The sequence below is a fragment of the Pholis gunnellus genome (genome assembly GCF_910591455.1).
Source record: "Pholis gunnellus genome assembly, chromosome: 18".
In the NCBI taxonomy this organism is placed as follows: Eukaryota; Metazoa; Chordata; class Actinopteri; order Perciformes; family Pholidae; genus Pholis; species Pholis gunnellus.
Genome location: NC_136545.1, coordinates 20,741,787 through 20,758,784, shown reverse-complemented (window position 1 = coordinate 20,758,784; position 16,998 = coordinate 20,741,787). Strand labels below are relative to the sequence as shown.

General features: G+C 40.1%; 2 protein-coding genes across 2 annotated transcripts in view; both read left to right on the top strand.

Moving 5' to 3' along the window:
- Window positions 1–2,298: 2,298 nt before the first annotated feature.
- On the top strand, window positions 2,299–3,797 carry cryba4 (crystallin, beta A4; the record flags this gene model as incomplete). Its single annotated transcript, XM_079179329.1, has 5 exons — window positions 2,299–2,337; window positions 2,620–2,738; window positions 2,829–2,970; window positions 3,152–3,294; window positions 3,650–3,797. 5 exons carry the CDS (start codon window positions 2,299–2,301, stop codon window positions 3,795–3,797), a joined length of 591 nt encoding a protein of 196 aa, XP_079035455.1.
- A 1,972-nt stretch (window positions 3,798–5,769) lies between these two features.
- The window catches only part of grk3 (G protein-coupled receptor kinase 3), a 38,803-nt gene continuing 27,574 nt past the window's right edge, over window positions 5,770–16,998 (top strand). Inside the window, exon 1 of the mRNA XM_079179437.1 lies at window positions 5,770–7,295. Within this exon, the coding sequence (XP_079035563.1) occupies window positions 7,183–7,295 (113 nt within the window). The 5' untranslated portion in view covers window positions 5,770–7,182. The remainder of the gene's footprint in view (window positions 7,296–16,998) is intronic.

Genomic DNA, 16,998 nt, shown 5'->3' with positions numbered 1-16,998 from the left:
GTTTGAATTTTAAGCAATAAAATGCAGTCAAACTGGAGGTGACTGTGTTCCAGTTCAACAGCTCCAGCTAGCTTAGCCACTATTAGCATTACCAGTTGACAACAACATATTATCTTTGCATATAAACAGTGTAGCAACATGTTAACAGATAAGAGTTGGACAGTATTGTATTGTACTGATTTAATAAAGGCACAAGTAAGACAGAACAGCATAGTACTACAGTTATTTTACTGGGCAGCCATCTTGGATTTTGAGGTCGTGATTCGTGGGGTTCTTCAGAATTTCAGAGTCTGAAATCCGACTTCCAGATGAAATTTCCAACCGGGAACTCAGAAATTCCGTCTTTAAATGGAATGCAGCGTCACAACCAGAGTCACGCAGTCTACAAACACATTAACATCTATGTAATGTTTGATAGCATTAGCTAACGTTAGCCACCATAAGCTAATGGTCACACCAGATAAAGTACGGCTGTAGAAGCAAAAGTTTTATTGCAAAATAACTGAATTTATCATTTGTAAGAGGAAGATTTTTCTGTCAATCTACATCCATAAAGATATGTCGATACACTCTTTGAATTTAATAAATATAAACCATCATAATTCCATAATTACAGCACCGCTGTCAATGAGGTTTGTTGGTGTTCAGAGGTGAAATAAAGGTTGTTGGTGGTGATGATAATTCTTGGATTACAGACTGGATTACCTCTGGATTACATCACCTCTGCTGTGATTATTTCCACTCTGGAAGCAGTTTGGATTAAAACGTGTTTGATATGTGCAGATTAGGTGTGAACTAATCCCGCTGTGTAATCTGTGTGGTTCCTGTTGGATTCTGTGCTACGAATCTGGCTGGAGATCAAACCGCAATACTTTAGTATCAAAAACGACTCTGCAGTGGCTGGATAGATGCAACAGAATTTACTACATTTTTAGAAATCTCTATTGATAAAGGATGGCGATGTTACATTTGTGTTACCTATAAATCTCATGAAAAGTCTCAATAGTGAGTTACTGGCTCTCATCTGCAAACCCACTGGTTCCTACTGAAGATGTGAAGCTTTAAAAACACAAATTTATAGTTTCATTTTGTATTTCTTAAAACAGCTGCTCACTGTAGCTTTTATCATAAACATTGATTTAATTTAATTTAATTTGATTTAATTTATTACATTTGATGTTGTTTTATTGCTCTCTGTTTTTAAAGGTGCTACATAAATAAAGTTATATATTTTTGAACAGCAGGAACAGCAGCATTTTTGGCGATTATTTTAAGCAGCGGATGAATCCATTTTTTGGTACTCGTGTTTATATTTTTTCAATGTAAAGTATTATGTTGGTATAATAACTAAACTCAAGAAGAAGGCTTTGAAACCAGTTGACCCCGTGATCCTTCGTCTCCTTACACTGTTGTATTACTTTTACTTCAGTAAAGGTTCTGAGCACTTCTCCCAATTTAGAAAAGTAATGTTTTGATAATCTAATAATCTTTGATTGTTGTTAATAATGTTTCCAAACATGTGAAGATGTTTTTCTTTATTTGTCACATTTGATCATAAACTGAATATATTTAAATTTTGGACATTTTATTCATTATTTTAGGACTTTTTATGGAAGAAACTTGAATATTCAAGAGGATGAATATGTCTGAAATAAATATATTTATGCATCTTCCCGTCGTGTCCTTAGTATCTTCTCGTCTGTCTTATATTCCTGTCTCCATGTGTCCACTGTTACATTGTGATAATGTGGCGTTTGCACTTCTGCCCCGTCCACAGATTAACTACGCTTTTGTCGGGGGGGCACAAAAAAAAAGTTGGCCCCTCCCCCGCTGCTGAGCCGGGGCTTTCGGCGTGGCCCCCTGCCAGGGGAGGCTTTAAAAGGGTGGGGGCGCGTGGCTCCTCTCACTCTCACAGCAGGACAACCCAAGGGACACCAAAGCGAGGTGAGTCCCCTCACCGTCCCTCAGCCACACACACACACACACACATCCCCCCAAAAAACACAGGGGCCCAAAGGCCGGTGGAGGCTCTCTGCAGCAGCAGCAGCAGCAGCAGCAGCAGCAGCAGCAGCGGGGGGGACGTGATGAAAAAAGATGAAGAACTAAATATAATCTAGTTGCTGAAGCTTCTCTAAACACACACTGTTGTTTTATAGGTCATTTAACGTGTCGTCTGCATAGAAACACACTAAGTTTCTCTCCTGTCGTGCTGTTTGAATTTAAAATGTCTAAACTTAACTTTTACTTTTAGCTCTCAGAGTCTCATCCGTCTGTACTTTATCTTTTTCTTCAGACAAGATGACTCACCATTGCACCAAGTTCTCCGGCCACTGGAAGGTGAGTCTGCATTTATGGGAAAACACAAAAGTTTCATATTTTAGGTCACTAGTTTAGGTCATTTTTAAGAGTTTGTTTGAAATGTTTTATCTTGTTTTGAATCTCTAAATTATATTATCTGGTTAAATAAAGCTAATTAAATTAAATAAGATTATCTAAATCTGTAAAACTACCTCAATGTTACGCCTTTAAACTAATGATTTTGTGTCTTTTTACTGTCTATATGTAGTTATTGTTCATTTATTTTTTTAAACACACATCTGCTTTTCTCTCCTCCTCCAGATCATTGTCTTCGACGAGGAGTGCTTCCAGGGCCGTCGCCATGAGTTCACCTCCGAGTGCTGCAACGTGATGGAGTTCGGCTTCGAGACCGTGCGCTCCCTGAGGGTGGAGAGCGGAGCGTGAGTGAACCAGCTCCACTATATTCTCATAATGTCCTGCAGATAAGAGGAGTTTTTTTTAAAGAGATTTGTGGTGTTTTTGTGTGCCAGCTGGGTGGGTTACGAGCACGCCTCCTACCAGGGGCAGCAGTTCGTCCTGGAGAGAGGAGAGTACCCCCAGTGCGACGCCTTCGGAGGCAGCAACGCCTACCACATCGAGAGGATGACCTCCTTCAGACCCATCGCCTGTGCTGTGAGTCTGCTGTAGTTTCTAGCTTCAGGAACGCTGTGTTTGCAGATTTGATGAATGAATAAAAAAAAGCTCTGGTTCCTCAGTACATTTAATTTTATATTATATATCTTTTATATTATTATTTTCTTTTAGGATTAAAAAAACAACTCCTGAGTTTGTTCCTATGTGTGTTTTCCTGCAGAACCACAGAGAGTGTCGTATGACCATCTTCGAGCGTGAGAACTTCCTGGGCCGTAAGGGTGAGCTCAGTGACGACTACCCCTCCCTCCAGGCCATGGGCTGGTGCAACAATGAAGTGGGCTCTCTAAAGATCCAGTCTGGAGCGTAAGTCTCGTTTTATTTTATTGCTTTATCTGGTCAGGGACCGTCCACATTCAGAAAAACATTCATTAAGAGGCTATTTTTCATCTGTAGTCCCCGAACAGATGTTATAAAGTCAACCTAAAAACTGAATATTTACCTTTTACAAAGCATGCAGAAGCAATGAAAGAAGAGAGAATGTTAATAACATCATCCTCTTATGTTCTCACAACACAGACATTTCCTCTTCACCTTTCTCCCACCAGCTTAAAGAAAGAAATAATCCTGCTTTCACAACAACAATCTGTTGCAACATGTCATCCTAACTTCCTCTTCTTCCTCCTCCCCCTCCTCCTCCTCCTCCTCCTCCTCCCCACAGATTCGTGTGCTACCAGTACCCTGGTTATCGTGGATACCAGTATATCATGGAGTGTGATCGTCACTGTGGGGACTTCAAACACTTCAGGGAGTTTGGCTCCCACTGCCAGACCCCTCAGATCCAGTCCATCCGCCGTATTCAGCAGTAACGCCCCCCCCCCCCCAAATAAACCCCTCCCCTCTCTCCCATGTGACCCTTCACCTCTGACCCCTGCTGCTGAATAAACTGTTTTTCTTAAACCCTACTGACGTCCACCGCGTTCTCCTGATTTACCACTTCTTCTACTCAACCGGTGCTCTAGAAACATTTGTGACGTAATAGTTTATAATATTACTGCGCAGTAAAATAATTTCAAGTAAAACTAGAAAAACTAAAATAATCATTTAAATTATTTTATTTACCAAGAACAAATGGCAAAATCTGGTTGTCAAATGAGAAGCTCTGCTTTATTTCTCTCTTTTATATTATTGTAAATGTAATAGTTTTTGTTCAAAACAAAACCAGACGCCTGAAGACGTCACTTTGTGAATATTTCACGTTTTTCAGTTGGTTTATGGACTAAATGATGAAGAAAAACAAGCTTTTTATAGATTACACAGGTCAAAACAATAAATAAATGACAAAAACAATAAAAGCAAACTGACGAATACATTTGATTTCAAATGAATCTTGGATTTGCTTTTTTTGGCAATTTGTTCCAAATTATTAAATGAATCTAAAATAAATAAATAAATAGATTAAATAAAATAAACATTTGTTGCAGCTGCAGTTAAAGAACACGTCATGTTTTTAACTGAACACATTTACAAGCTTATAATATCTATTTTCTGTTATTTGCAAAACAAACAACAACAAAACACAGTTTGTATCTTTTAGGTCAAAGGTTACCAAACTATTTCACATGTGACTCAGCGTTCTGCAGGATCAGGGTGTAAAACACCTGTTTCTGGTGGATAATGCTCCTGATCCTACACTGACTCACGGTGTGAAGGCCTGTGACAGGCGACAGGCCTGAGCTTCACACTGCGTTAAGAGCAGTTCCTCTACCCACCAGGAAACGGCACTATGTTTCCACACAAACACAGCTCTCAGGAGGAAATGATTACACTGCTGTGACATTAATCATCAGGGGATTCATGCACATTCAGATTAAATGTGGAAAAAACGACTTAATTCACACTGACATAAAGAAGAGACCATGCTATGTGTGCTGCAGTGAGGATTTCATATGAACAAAGACAGTAAATATGTGTGTTGTGAAATGTCCTGTAACAGTAAAGGTCACACATCATCACGAAATGCTCTAAATGTATAAGAAAGGGGAACTCCCTAGCTGTGAAACTGTGGTTATAAATAGATATACGTGTATTCTTTCATTTGCGATTCAAAGAGATGAAAATGTAGTTTGTGTAACGTGTATAAAAATAGAAATAAAAAAGCCACTCTCTCTCGCTCAACGCCTGAGAGTCCGGCTCCAGCCAACAACGAGGGCGCTCCGGGTTTTACGAGCCTCTCCCCCGCCGCAGTGGGAGGAAGTTGGACCCACAAAGCAAGCAGTAGCAATAAATATACATATATACAGAAAAATACACCAAACTAGAGGGACTTTTCATTAAAACATGTCCCATGTTGGAGCTGGAAAACGGACAGCTTAACCGGAAAAAAAGGAGCGGACGCTTGTATCGGCTGGGAAGAGACGCTCCAGGGTTGGCCGCGGACGGACAGTTTCTAAACCGGAGTTTGAGCTCTCCAGAGCGGATAGCCCGAGCAGCCAGGAGCGGCTCGGTTCATTTTTCGCGATATCGACCTCCGTGTCGTGTCGGGGGTGTTTGTTTTTTTTACACGACAACGCCATGGTTTAAAATGTGTTGTCGTGTTATTTAAATACGAATTTAACGTATTTAAAACGTATTTTAAATATAAAATATATTTTTTTTAATTAATTAAATATTTTAATTAATATTTGACGTATTTAACGTAGTTTTCCTTTTTTAAATATGAAAGAGGAAAAAGTTTTAACAAGCTAAACTGCTGCCGGAGCCCGATTTCCATCTCCCCTACTCCTCCTCCTCCTCCTCCTCCTCCTCCTCCTCCTCCACCACCACCACCACCATCAGCCCCACAGTCAGTAGCTCTCTGCTGGGTCTCCAGACGAGGAGGGACCACCCCCCTACCACTCAACGAGCAAACTATGGATTATCTTGTGCGATTTACTCTTTGATTTTGACGCTTTTTTTTTTGTTTTCCCGGGGTTCTCTCAGAAAAACGCTACAAGACTTCCCCTTAAATAACGAGCTGACTCGCAGCCGTTAGCTTATTAAACTAAATCCGAAATCGAGCCAGAGTAGCCGTTAAGTCCGCCAGCTAGTGGAGCCTGTTATCTGCTGGCAACCGGGGCTTTTTAACGAATACATCGGCTGCAGTGAAACAATCCGAACTAGATATATATACTGATTAATCACGCTTATATTCGGTAGTTAGCCTAACTGGCTAGCAGTTTTTTTTTAGCTAGCTAGCTTGGTGGCTAACTAGCAAAGACGAACCCAAAAATATCAAGCAGGCTAAAACAAGTTAGCTTCAGTGTATTTTAGCTCGTGATTAATCGATTACACCCGTTAGCTTAAGCTAAGCCTCTTAAGGTGATTAATGACATCTTTTCGGGGTGTTTTCGTTTTAATGCATTTAATGGACGTTACACAGGAAGCAGCGACGGAAACATAAACAACAGAGTTTATTTTTTATTTTTATGGATTCCTGGCTCATCTTTAACCTGTGTTGGTTTTATTTCTGCCAAAAACCCGACCGAGAGATTAACATTATAATATTTTAATTAGACGTTAAGGAGACGGTTGATCAACCTGTCAACGTTTTATTCGAGAGACGAAGAAGAACCACACGTGTCCCTGGGTTCTTAGAGGTTTAATGGTTTCTCTTTTTCATCAGGAGCCAGTCAGCCTCTCTAGCTGCTCCATTTAAAGCAACAATTAGATTATTTTTCTCTCAGCGTTTCTCACAGTGTTTACATTTTAAAGTGGGTGGTGGTAAAAAACAAAAAGACCTGCACATGCTGCGAACCAGTCGTGTTTTTGGGGACATATTTCCATCAAGAGGGACCAGGAGACCTGTAGGATTGTGACAGCTGTCTCCTGGTGCATCTACCTATCTCCGTGAGACATCTCACTACAAAGACCTCATCTTATCTTTGCTCTATTTATTATCTCCCTCAAGCAAATCTGCATTTTTTATTTTTACCAAAAAACATGGGATTACAAGGACGGTGATCTTGTGTTTATTCGATGTCTCCTCTCTTTATTGTGTGTGTCACAATGATGGTAGTTTGAGAGACTACAGCCGGAGACAACGACACCTTTTTCCCGCCGATGGTCTGCTCAAGCTCGGTGCTTGATGTTGCTCACAATCTGGAGGACATTGTTTTATTTCTAATTCCCTAGAATAAAAACCACCCCCCCCCCCACACACACACATCCATCCCTGGTTGTTTTATCGATTTTTGGTCGTCCCAGGGTCGAAAGATGGCGGACCTCGAAGCAGTGCTCGCCGATGTCAGTTATTTGATGGCGATGGAGAAGAGCAAATCTACTCCAGCGGCCAGGGCGAGCAAGAAGATCATCCTCCCGGAGCCCAGGTAAATAAAAAGCACCTTTTTAAACACCAGCTTTATGTGTGCATGCATGTTAACGGATGGATGTGTGTGTGCACGCTATGCAGCCATATAGGGAGATGGAGGCGTGCTTCCTCCCCCAAAAAACCCCTGTCTCACTTACAGTAGATGCTCAAATATGACTCGTTGTAAACATGCTGCAACTTCATGATGATCGCCCCCAAACCCCCCCCCCCCCCCATGCATGACTTCACCAGCATGTCGTTCCTCTCATCTAACTTACAGAGAAGTTAACTGGTCTGCATGTAGCTTCCTGATCATGCACACCATGTCACCATATTGTCTTCTTTTGTTCTCTCTGATCGATACGATACGTGTCCTGTTAATGTCAGTATGTGATCATAGATGCAACACATTTTAGAGGCTGCAGTCTGTGCTGTTGTTGCCCCCCCCCCCCCCTTTGATGCAGTTGCTCTGTCACTATGTGAAAACCTCTGCACATCCGAGCTGTTTGCAAAGAACCCAGCGTGAGCAGGTCTTCAGAGAGACTACATCTAGAATCTGATTTAACTACCCCCCCCCCCCCAACATGTACACATCATTGCACACCCTTTTGTCCCTGCAGCTACGCAGCATGTCGGCCTTGGATCTGTCTCTTTTTACGGGCCCGCAGTGAGCAGCTTGATTGAAGAGGATGTGGTTAAGATTTTGTTATTGAAATGGTTTGTTTTACATACAGAGGGTTTGCAACCTTCACAGAAAACATTTGGGTGTTTAGTCAAATGATCACCGTTTGTGTGTGTGTGTGTGTGTGTGTGTGTCAGTGTCACCGCTGTCAGGTTGGATTAGTGCTCGTGGTGTTTTACATTCATCGCCTCGTACTTCAACATTTATTAATCGCCGACTGAAAACTCTTCTTCACACGCCCACATGTGTACACAGAGTGGCTCCACATTTCAAAGTGCTGATGTGGGTTAAACATCCATTTCTATTTAAACCTTTCTGTTGTTGTTGTTTGGAGGAGGTCAGCTGCTCGCTGACTGACTGACTTGTGTTGGCAGAGCAGCAGAAAGCAACGGTCCAGACGGTGCGTTACAGTCGTGGATATGAATCAAAGGGGAGCTAATTAAACGTGACACCCTGTTAGATCGATGTGTCACTTTAGAAAGATTTAAAAGCAGAGATGCTCTGCTTAAGGAAACGCGTTGACCTCCAGTGTTTATCAAACTGTCTATCTTCACCTCAGACGTCTCACTAGATATAATAATCATTTAATAACAAGTCCAACACGCATCCATCACATCAGTGTTCCTCTTTAGATCATACGTCACGTCAGGGTTCTAGCCCGTTAGCTTCTAGTGACATTAGCTTCACGCTACCGCGAAACATTTGTGATTTTTATTTAGTATTTTTTCTCCTCCTACAAGAAGAGATACGTTAGTGTTGCATTAGCTAACGCTAGCATGTCTATGCTACGCTAGGTACTGAATGTATTTTAATGATTGAAAGAGTTCCTTCATTTCATTGTCTTCTTCACTTTCAGAAAACTGGATGATGTTTATTCGGGGAGTGCAGTTAGTGACAGTGTGGTCTCCAAGGGGGCGGGGCTTATCAATTGGGTAAATTGGCCCAGGAAGTCTGTAAATCTACAATAAATAGACTTTAAACTTTTGTTGAATCAGCTGATTGCTGATGTTTCTCAGCTCGTTGGAGGACGTTGACCTGTGACGTTATGACCCGAACAATTTGAAGACCCAGTGAGCTATTAAACCCGTGTTAAACTCTTCTAAAAGACACAAACTGAACACCAGGTGATGTCGGATATATTATTGATATATTATTATATTATTATTATTGATCTGTTGGTAAGGTCAGGCCGTGTGTCTTCGTCTCGTTTGACAGTAAAAACTTTCTTTCTAATCGAGTCCGCTGCTCCTCATCAGACATTCAGACAAGAACCCGGGTTGCGACACATCAACGCCGGGCGTTAATCTGAGGATTTAGAACCACGAGGCGCCGACGCGTCTAAAGACAGCAGGTTCTAAGACTGATCAAGAGGAGAGCAGCAGGTAGTCCCTGAGATCACCTGATGAAGCTCTGGTACTGGTTAACCCTCCCGTCACATTTTACTCTCTGTGGTCTTCAAAATAAAAGTCCTGCTCCTCTAGGGAAACAGAACCATCATGACTAGAAGTAGAGAGAACTAGAACACGTCTTTAGTGCAGAATAACAGTTATGACGACATCTATCATCTCTAATATCTATTTTATATTCATGTGTAAACATCTACTGGATTTATTCAAGTTTATCACCAAAACTACATTTTACAGACTACATGTGAACACATCATGATAACGTTATAATGTTTCTTCAGCCAGTACTCATGTTCACTGAGCAGAGCCTGAAGGCATCATGATGTCACTGAAGTGATCCTCCGTTGGTTAGCCGTTAGCGGTGCTGCTAACGTTACTAGCTCTCCTCTGATTGGTTGTTTACAATGAAACATCAGAGACCAGAGACTAGAAACAAGTTCTACTGAGTCAGTAAAACTTTATTTACACTGTGATGGTTAACGTTTAAACTTTATTTACACTCTGATGGTTAACGTTTAAACTTTATTTACACTGTGATGGTTAACGATTAAACTTTATTTACACTGTGATGGTTAACGTTTAAACTTTATTTACACTCTGATGGTTAACGTTTAAACTTTATTTACACTGTGATGGTTAACAGTAATCTGTGGGATTAATCTGAGGTTCACGTGATGTGTTCATAGACGAAAAAATGAAAATCTGTCGATGATGCAGTTTTTTCCAGTGTCTGGCTGGGATAAACGGTTCAGTTTTAGAGATTGTTTAAATAAAACATGCTTTTAAATTCCGCCGGTGTGTCTCTGGGGTTCAGAGGGTTAATGCTTCATTAATGCTTCATGCAGAGGGGTTTCTATACCAACAAACCAGGAGACTCACTGTTTGTGAATGTGGTTTATTATGGGATGTTATGTTGGATATGAGCCGTGTTATTTAGTGCCCACAGGAGCTGCAGAGATAAAAGCCTCGGCTAATGGACTCGCCTCATGTGGAGATGTATTCCAACATGTCACTCAGGTCGTTATTATCTACTGTGTCCGATCTAACGGGATGAAACGACGGCTTTCTGTTTGTTTGACTGACTTTAATACGGTTTGTTTAAAGATCTGTATGTGTCCGTGAAACCAGATCATAGAGATCGTGTGCAAAAACTTACATAAAGCGATGCACGTTTCTTCAGCATTGGTGCACGTGCAGAGCTTTTTGTGCGAGTTGAATGTGGAGATAACGTGGTGCTGCCACATTCTCAGCGGGCCGAGGCCGGAGAGGTGAGATTTTTGACGGGGGGGGGGGTCCGGAGACGCCATGAAGTCATCCAGGAGGTGGAGATACGGGAGAATCCTCAGATGGACCACATTTATAAAAATATAATCCGTGTCCATTAAATGAAGAGCAGCTGTAGACGTGTAAACGCTTCACAGCTCGGGTCTCACTTCAGGAGTCGAGGTTTGGTTTGAGGACAAAAAGAGACACGATGTCCACTAGTTAGTTTGGTTCATATATTTATATTATGAATAGGAACACACTTTCCCAGAATGCAACAGGTCACAAGAGGCTGTAAAACAGAAAAGCATCTCTTCTGATTTCAAAACTGAAAATACTGAATATAGTTTGTTTTATTCCGTCGTCACGATGACGCCTGGAAAGTAAAAAAGCTCACGTCGGGCTGGTGCATTGGCTGGTACATATGATCAGAGAATATAAAATGAATATGCAGAAGACATGACTACGTAAAGTATTATTGACCAGATGTTTTTACGAGATATGAAATGTAACAATATCGGTACATTACAAACCGCTTCCCTCTCGGCTCCAGTGAGAGCTGCACATGCTCAGTAGCGAATGGCGAGAAAATGGCGAAGATTTTGGTCTTTGTTATTATTTGATAACTGATAAATGGAATCATTAAAGTTGACCTCAACACTTTAATCTGTATTTCTGTTTTAGTGTTAGAAGATAAAATGGAGATCTGATGTCATAATTCAGTCAGAGGTTTTATTCCCATTTAGATACAAACGGTTGATTCATGATCTCTGATTGAAAACAAAAGTAGATAAATATTGATTCTCGTAACGTTTCATAATATTTTGTGGAGTTTTTAAACAGAACTTTTGTTTCATGTTCTATTGGAGGAAGCGGTGACTCAGCAGAAAAGCTGCACTTGACTCATCAAAGAACACTTGAAGCTGTAGTACTCGTACTTAAACATATATATATATATATATATATATATATATATATATATATATATATATATATACACACATACACAGTTCTGTAGTACTCGTACTTTAACATATACACAGTTTTTAAGACTTGAGTCGTCACCGTTTGTTACCTTCTCTGTTTCGGTTTCAGCTGATTCGTCAGTATATTTTTAGGAACTACTTTGCAGCGATTATTGTTCTAATGATTTCTGAGGAAGTAGAGCGTGTTGTTGTTGAGGTGATCAGGAGTTTATCTCTATTATTCATCACTGTAGATTTAAAGTGTTTAACATCCATTAGTACTTTGAAGTACTCTATATTCTACTGCATAAAGCTGAGTTTATACTCGCTGTACTGAGGTTTGGTCGCACAATCGGAGCTTTTTGGACACGACGGTCACAAATAGTTCACTAATAAAATCACTATTTACCCAACTGAGGATGTTAAAACACTTTAGAAACAGGAAGTCTTAAAAATGTACATTTGAGTAAATCTGTTTCAGCTAAACCAAATAGTTTACAGGATATTCAACCTTTGTTTCTTCATAATACATGTAATAGATATGAGTTTACAGATGATTATAATCCTCGTCATTGTGGAGGTTAGTTTACTCGTCTTTTTGATTCTAAACTGTTCGTTTTGTTTGTACGTCCTCCGGTGTGTTTTAAGAATAATACAACGAACAGCTGGTTGAGCTTTAACGAGAACAAACGGCTTAAAAGAATCAATGAGACGTCCTGTAGTGACTCTGTTATTGGAATTACAATAACTGTTTTACTTTAAACTTGTTTTGTGCGTTATGTCATGAATCCTGAGAGTCTCTCTTTAAATATGGAATATTTATACATATATAGTATACAACACTGAGTACATGTTGTACATCAGGTTTATAAAGGAAGGAAAACTGGTCCAGGACGGTCTTTAGTCCCTCAGTCTCTTGGTCTCCTTCAACAAACTAAAACCTCACAGTTGTTGCATTCAGGCGCCAAGCGGCAGCTGGAAAAACCGGTTTCAGAGTCCAACTAGTGTCTCAAGTGAAGAGTAAATGTTTGAGTAGAGGATTAAATAAGCCGATGGAAGCGTTTCTGGTCACGCTACAAAGCTGCTTATTGTGCCGTCATCAAGAGACAAACACACAAGTTAAATATTACGCGTTCAACGTTAACCATCACAGTGTCAATAAAGTTGAATCATTATCAATACTCAGTAGAACATGTGTCTCTGATGTTTCATTGTAAACAACCAATCAGTGTTTAAACCAATCAGAGGAGAGCTAGTAACGTTAGCAGCACCGCTAACGGCTAACCAACGGAGGTTCACTTCAGTGACATCATGATGCCTTCAGGCTCTGCTCAGTGAACATGAGTACTGGCTGAATCTACATTATAACGTTATGATGATGTGTTCACATGTAGTCTGTAAAATGTAGTTTTGGTGATAAACTTGAATAAATCCAGTAGTTTGAAGGAGATGTTTACAGACTTCAGAGCGTTAAAATGATTTTTGGGACGTTTGAAAACTAAATATTCTGGATCCTTGTATCTGATAATATGGATCGTCTGTATTACGAGTCCATCAAACATCTTGTGCGATTGGTTTTGTCTGGAACAGACTCAGTCTTTAGTGGTTTTGGATTTCTTCTTCTTTCTTTTTTATTTCCCACAGACTGAGACACAGGAAGTGCTTTGGCGCCTCTCGACTCATTTGGTGTTTTACATAAACGGAAATGATGGAGGTGTTTATTCTCATTCGGCATTCTGAAAGCGACGGGATCGCCCACGTTAGAGCAGGTGTGAACAGGGTCTGATCCACCGGACCGGATCCGCCGGTCCAGGTCTGATTCTCGGTGCCGCGTGTCATCGTCACAGTTCATCTTCCCACAGACTCGGCTGTAGAAGTGACTTCCTGTTAATATGTTAAATGTGGAGACGACACGATGTGGTTAGTGTCTGGTGGAGATCAGCAGCTCCTCTCACCTCACACACTTTAATGTGACAGAAAAGAGTTAAAGATGAAGAGAATCCACTGATAACAAGACGAGCGAGACTCAGTAGTTGTTGTTTAATCGAGCTGATGAACACAAATAAACTAAAAAACTTGACCTCCAGCTCTAAAAACTGCCTGTACCTCCACCTCTCTACTGCTGTACTCAGCTCTGTGGTACACGTGTATACATACGTGTATATATGTATCTATACACGTGTGTGTATATGTATACACATATATATATATATATATATATATATATACACATACACACATGTGTGTATATATATATATATATATATATATATATATATATATATATACACATGTATATATAGTACTTTTAAGCTGTCCAATGGAATAAATTGTACAATATTTTCCTTTGATATGAAGTATAAAGTAACATAACATTGACAAGTGAAGTACAAAAACCTCTAAATTGTACTTGAGTATGTGTACTTTGTTCACACAGAGTATCACTTTAGCAGCCGTCCTGTAGTAAATATAATAAATGAAATACATGTAACGAGGTCAGAGGACACCGGAAGCGTCTCCCACTAGCAGGGTGCTGCTCCGTCATCGCAGCAGTGGCTTCTGGGAGTTTTCATTTATTGTTATGGGGTCACCATCAGGAGGCTGGTGTTGGGAGCTCGTGGCTCTTTGTAATAGTGCTCATCTTGTTGTGGAGGTAACAGCTGGTTCCTGCTGAGGCAGATGTAATGGAGGCGGAGTTACGTAACCACATAGCCAAAAGGAAGGTGCAGTGCATTGTGGGCCCTCGTCTGCATCCGACCATGCAGTGAACACGCAGAGGAGTTAGAGCCTTGCTCAAGGACACGTCGTGTCTCTGTGTTTCCTGAACTCACCACACATTTACCAGCATGTTCCTCCAGTGTTACTGTTAACCATCACAGTGTAGATAAAGTTTAAACGTTAACCATCACAGTGTAAATAAAGTTTAAACGTTAACCATCACAGTGTAGATAAAGTTTAAACGTTAACCATCACAGTGTAAATAAAGTTTAAACGTTAACCATCACAGTGTAAATAAAGTTTAAACGTTAACCATCACAGTGTAAATAAAGTTTAAACGTTAACCATCACAGTGTAAATAAAGTTTAAACGTTAACCATCACAGTGTAAATAAAGTTTAAACGTTAACCATCACAGTGTAAATAAAGTTGAATCATTATCAATATTCAGTAGAACATGTGTTTAGTCTCTGATCTCTGACGTTTCATTGTAAACAACCAATTAGTGTTTAAACCAATCAGAGGAGAGCTAGTAACGTTAGCAGCACCGCTAACGGCTAACCAACGGAGGTTCACTTCAGTGACATCATGATGCCTTCAGGCTCTGCTCAGTGAACACGAGTACTGGCTGAATCTACATTATAACGTTATCATGATGTGTTCACATGTAGTCTGTAAAATGTAGTTTTGGTGATAAACTTGAATAAATCCAGTAGTCTGAAGGAGATGTTTACACATGAATATAAAACAGATATTAGAGATGAATTATGAGCTGTTTACACCGTGAGTTCCTGTCGTCCATCAGGATTTTAAAATAAATTCAGCTGCCTACTTACACTACAAATGTTTGTCGAGCGCCTCTTTTCAAATGATCACTTCTAACGAGAGTTTCGTGTGTGTGTGTGTGTGTGTGTGTGTGTGTGTCACCTGTTATTTTTGCTGTGTAATCGTTCTACCTGCTGTATTAGTGAACTTGTTCTATTAAATAAAAGTCACTAACAAAGCTCTGCTAAGTCAACGATTAACACATATTACTATGAACCTTTCACAATAAAAGTCCCCTGTTATCTTTGATGTTAACTCTTCCTCTGCAGAATTAGAAGACTTGTTTTATTAAATAATAGTCGCTAACAAAGCTCTGCTAATTCAGTGAACACATTTGAATATATGTTCTTCTCAAAGTTCCTCCGCTTGTGATGCCGCCGTACTTCATCTCTGCTCGCGGCGGTGACTCGTCGTCACTGGCTGTCACAGCAGGAGGTCGTCTGCTGCCGTGAGCTAACGCTAACGTGTGAATCTGTAGCTAACGGAGGCGTTTCTTGGGTGTAACCGCTCACAACGAGGTCTGCGTGTTCTTCAGAGCTGCTGCCGGGACGGTGGTGTGTTTCTATGTATGTAGAGACGTGTTTAAATGTTCTTTCTTATATATTGAACTGACTTTATAGAAAATAACCCCTGTGGTCTTTTTAAAGCACCTGCGCACCGATAGCTTCTCCTAGCTAACCTCACCAGCCACACAAACGGCCTCAGAAACAGACTTTTATTCTAAATGTCACCGACGGTCTTAATGTGACGCCGAAAAGTGTCTGAGGTTCCACACGAACAGTCAGCTGCTAATGATTCAGCAGCAAACAGGCCTCCTCTCAAAGAGGAAGTGTTTACTTCCTCGCTTCTTGTTCCTGTGTAGCTGCTCGCTGCCATTAAGCTCTGCATGCTCATCAGTAACTGGGACGACTGGTCTGCTGCAGGGAGGCTTATTATGGGCTGGTAATCAATCCCAGTTTGCACCGGACGTGTTGTAGTTTTAATGTTATTGGCTCAAGAAAATATAAAAGTGACAATAACAGAAGGTCATTTAGCCTTTTTATTATTTGCTCACCTGAAACCAGAAATAAATAATATGAACATAAATGCTACATTTTAAACATTTAATGAGCAATTTGGGACAAAAAGACCTCTTATAGTTTTAATGCTAACAAGGCTAATAGTATGTCAAATAAGGCATTATTACATCTGTTGTATTATGAGTTCAGCCATTGTTTCTGATGCAAAACTCAAAATACTGAAAATATACAGCAGCTTTATGACGCTGCAGGTCAGGTTTAGGTCTTTATTTGTTGGTAAAGATTCAGGCTCGCTCCAACAATACTATATATAAAACTAGGTTACAATGTTAAAATACAGTATTGATAGAAATAAACAAACTGAAAATAAATAGATAACTATGTATACTGTATAATAAATATATGATGTATTTAAATCTATCGAGGCCCAAAATATTGCAGTTTTGCCATCGTTCTGAAAAAGACAATATTCATACGAAGCTGTTGATGAATATTTCACTAATATTCTCGTTTCACATGCAGCCGTTCATACTCTGACTAAACGGCCACATGATGAACATCCTACAGCTGCGTTCTTTAAATAACTTAAACTTCCCTCCTTTTCTAACTGCAGTCATGTGATGAGTGAAGTCAAAGCTTCATGTGTTAAAGCTGCATTCTCTCTAGTGTCCACCAGGGGGCGACTCCTCTGGTTGTATAGAAGTCTATGAGAAAATGACTCTACTTCTCTCTTGATTTATTACCTCAGTAAACATTGTAAACATGAGTTTATGGTCTCAATCTCTAGTTTCAAGTCTTCTTCAATACAGCATGATGTTCATTTAGTAAATGATGGTCCATTTAGA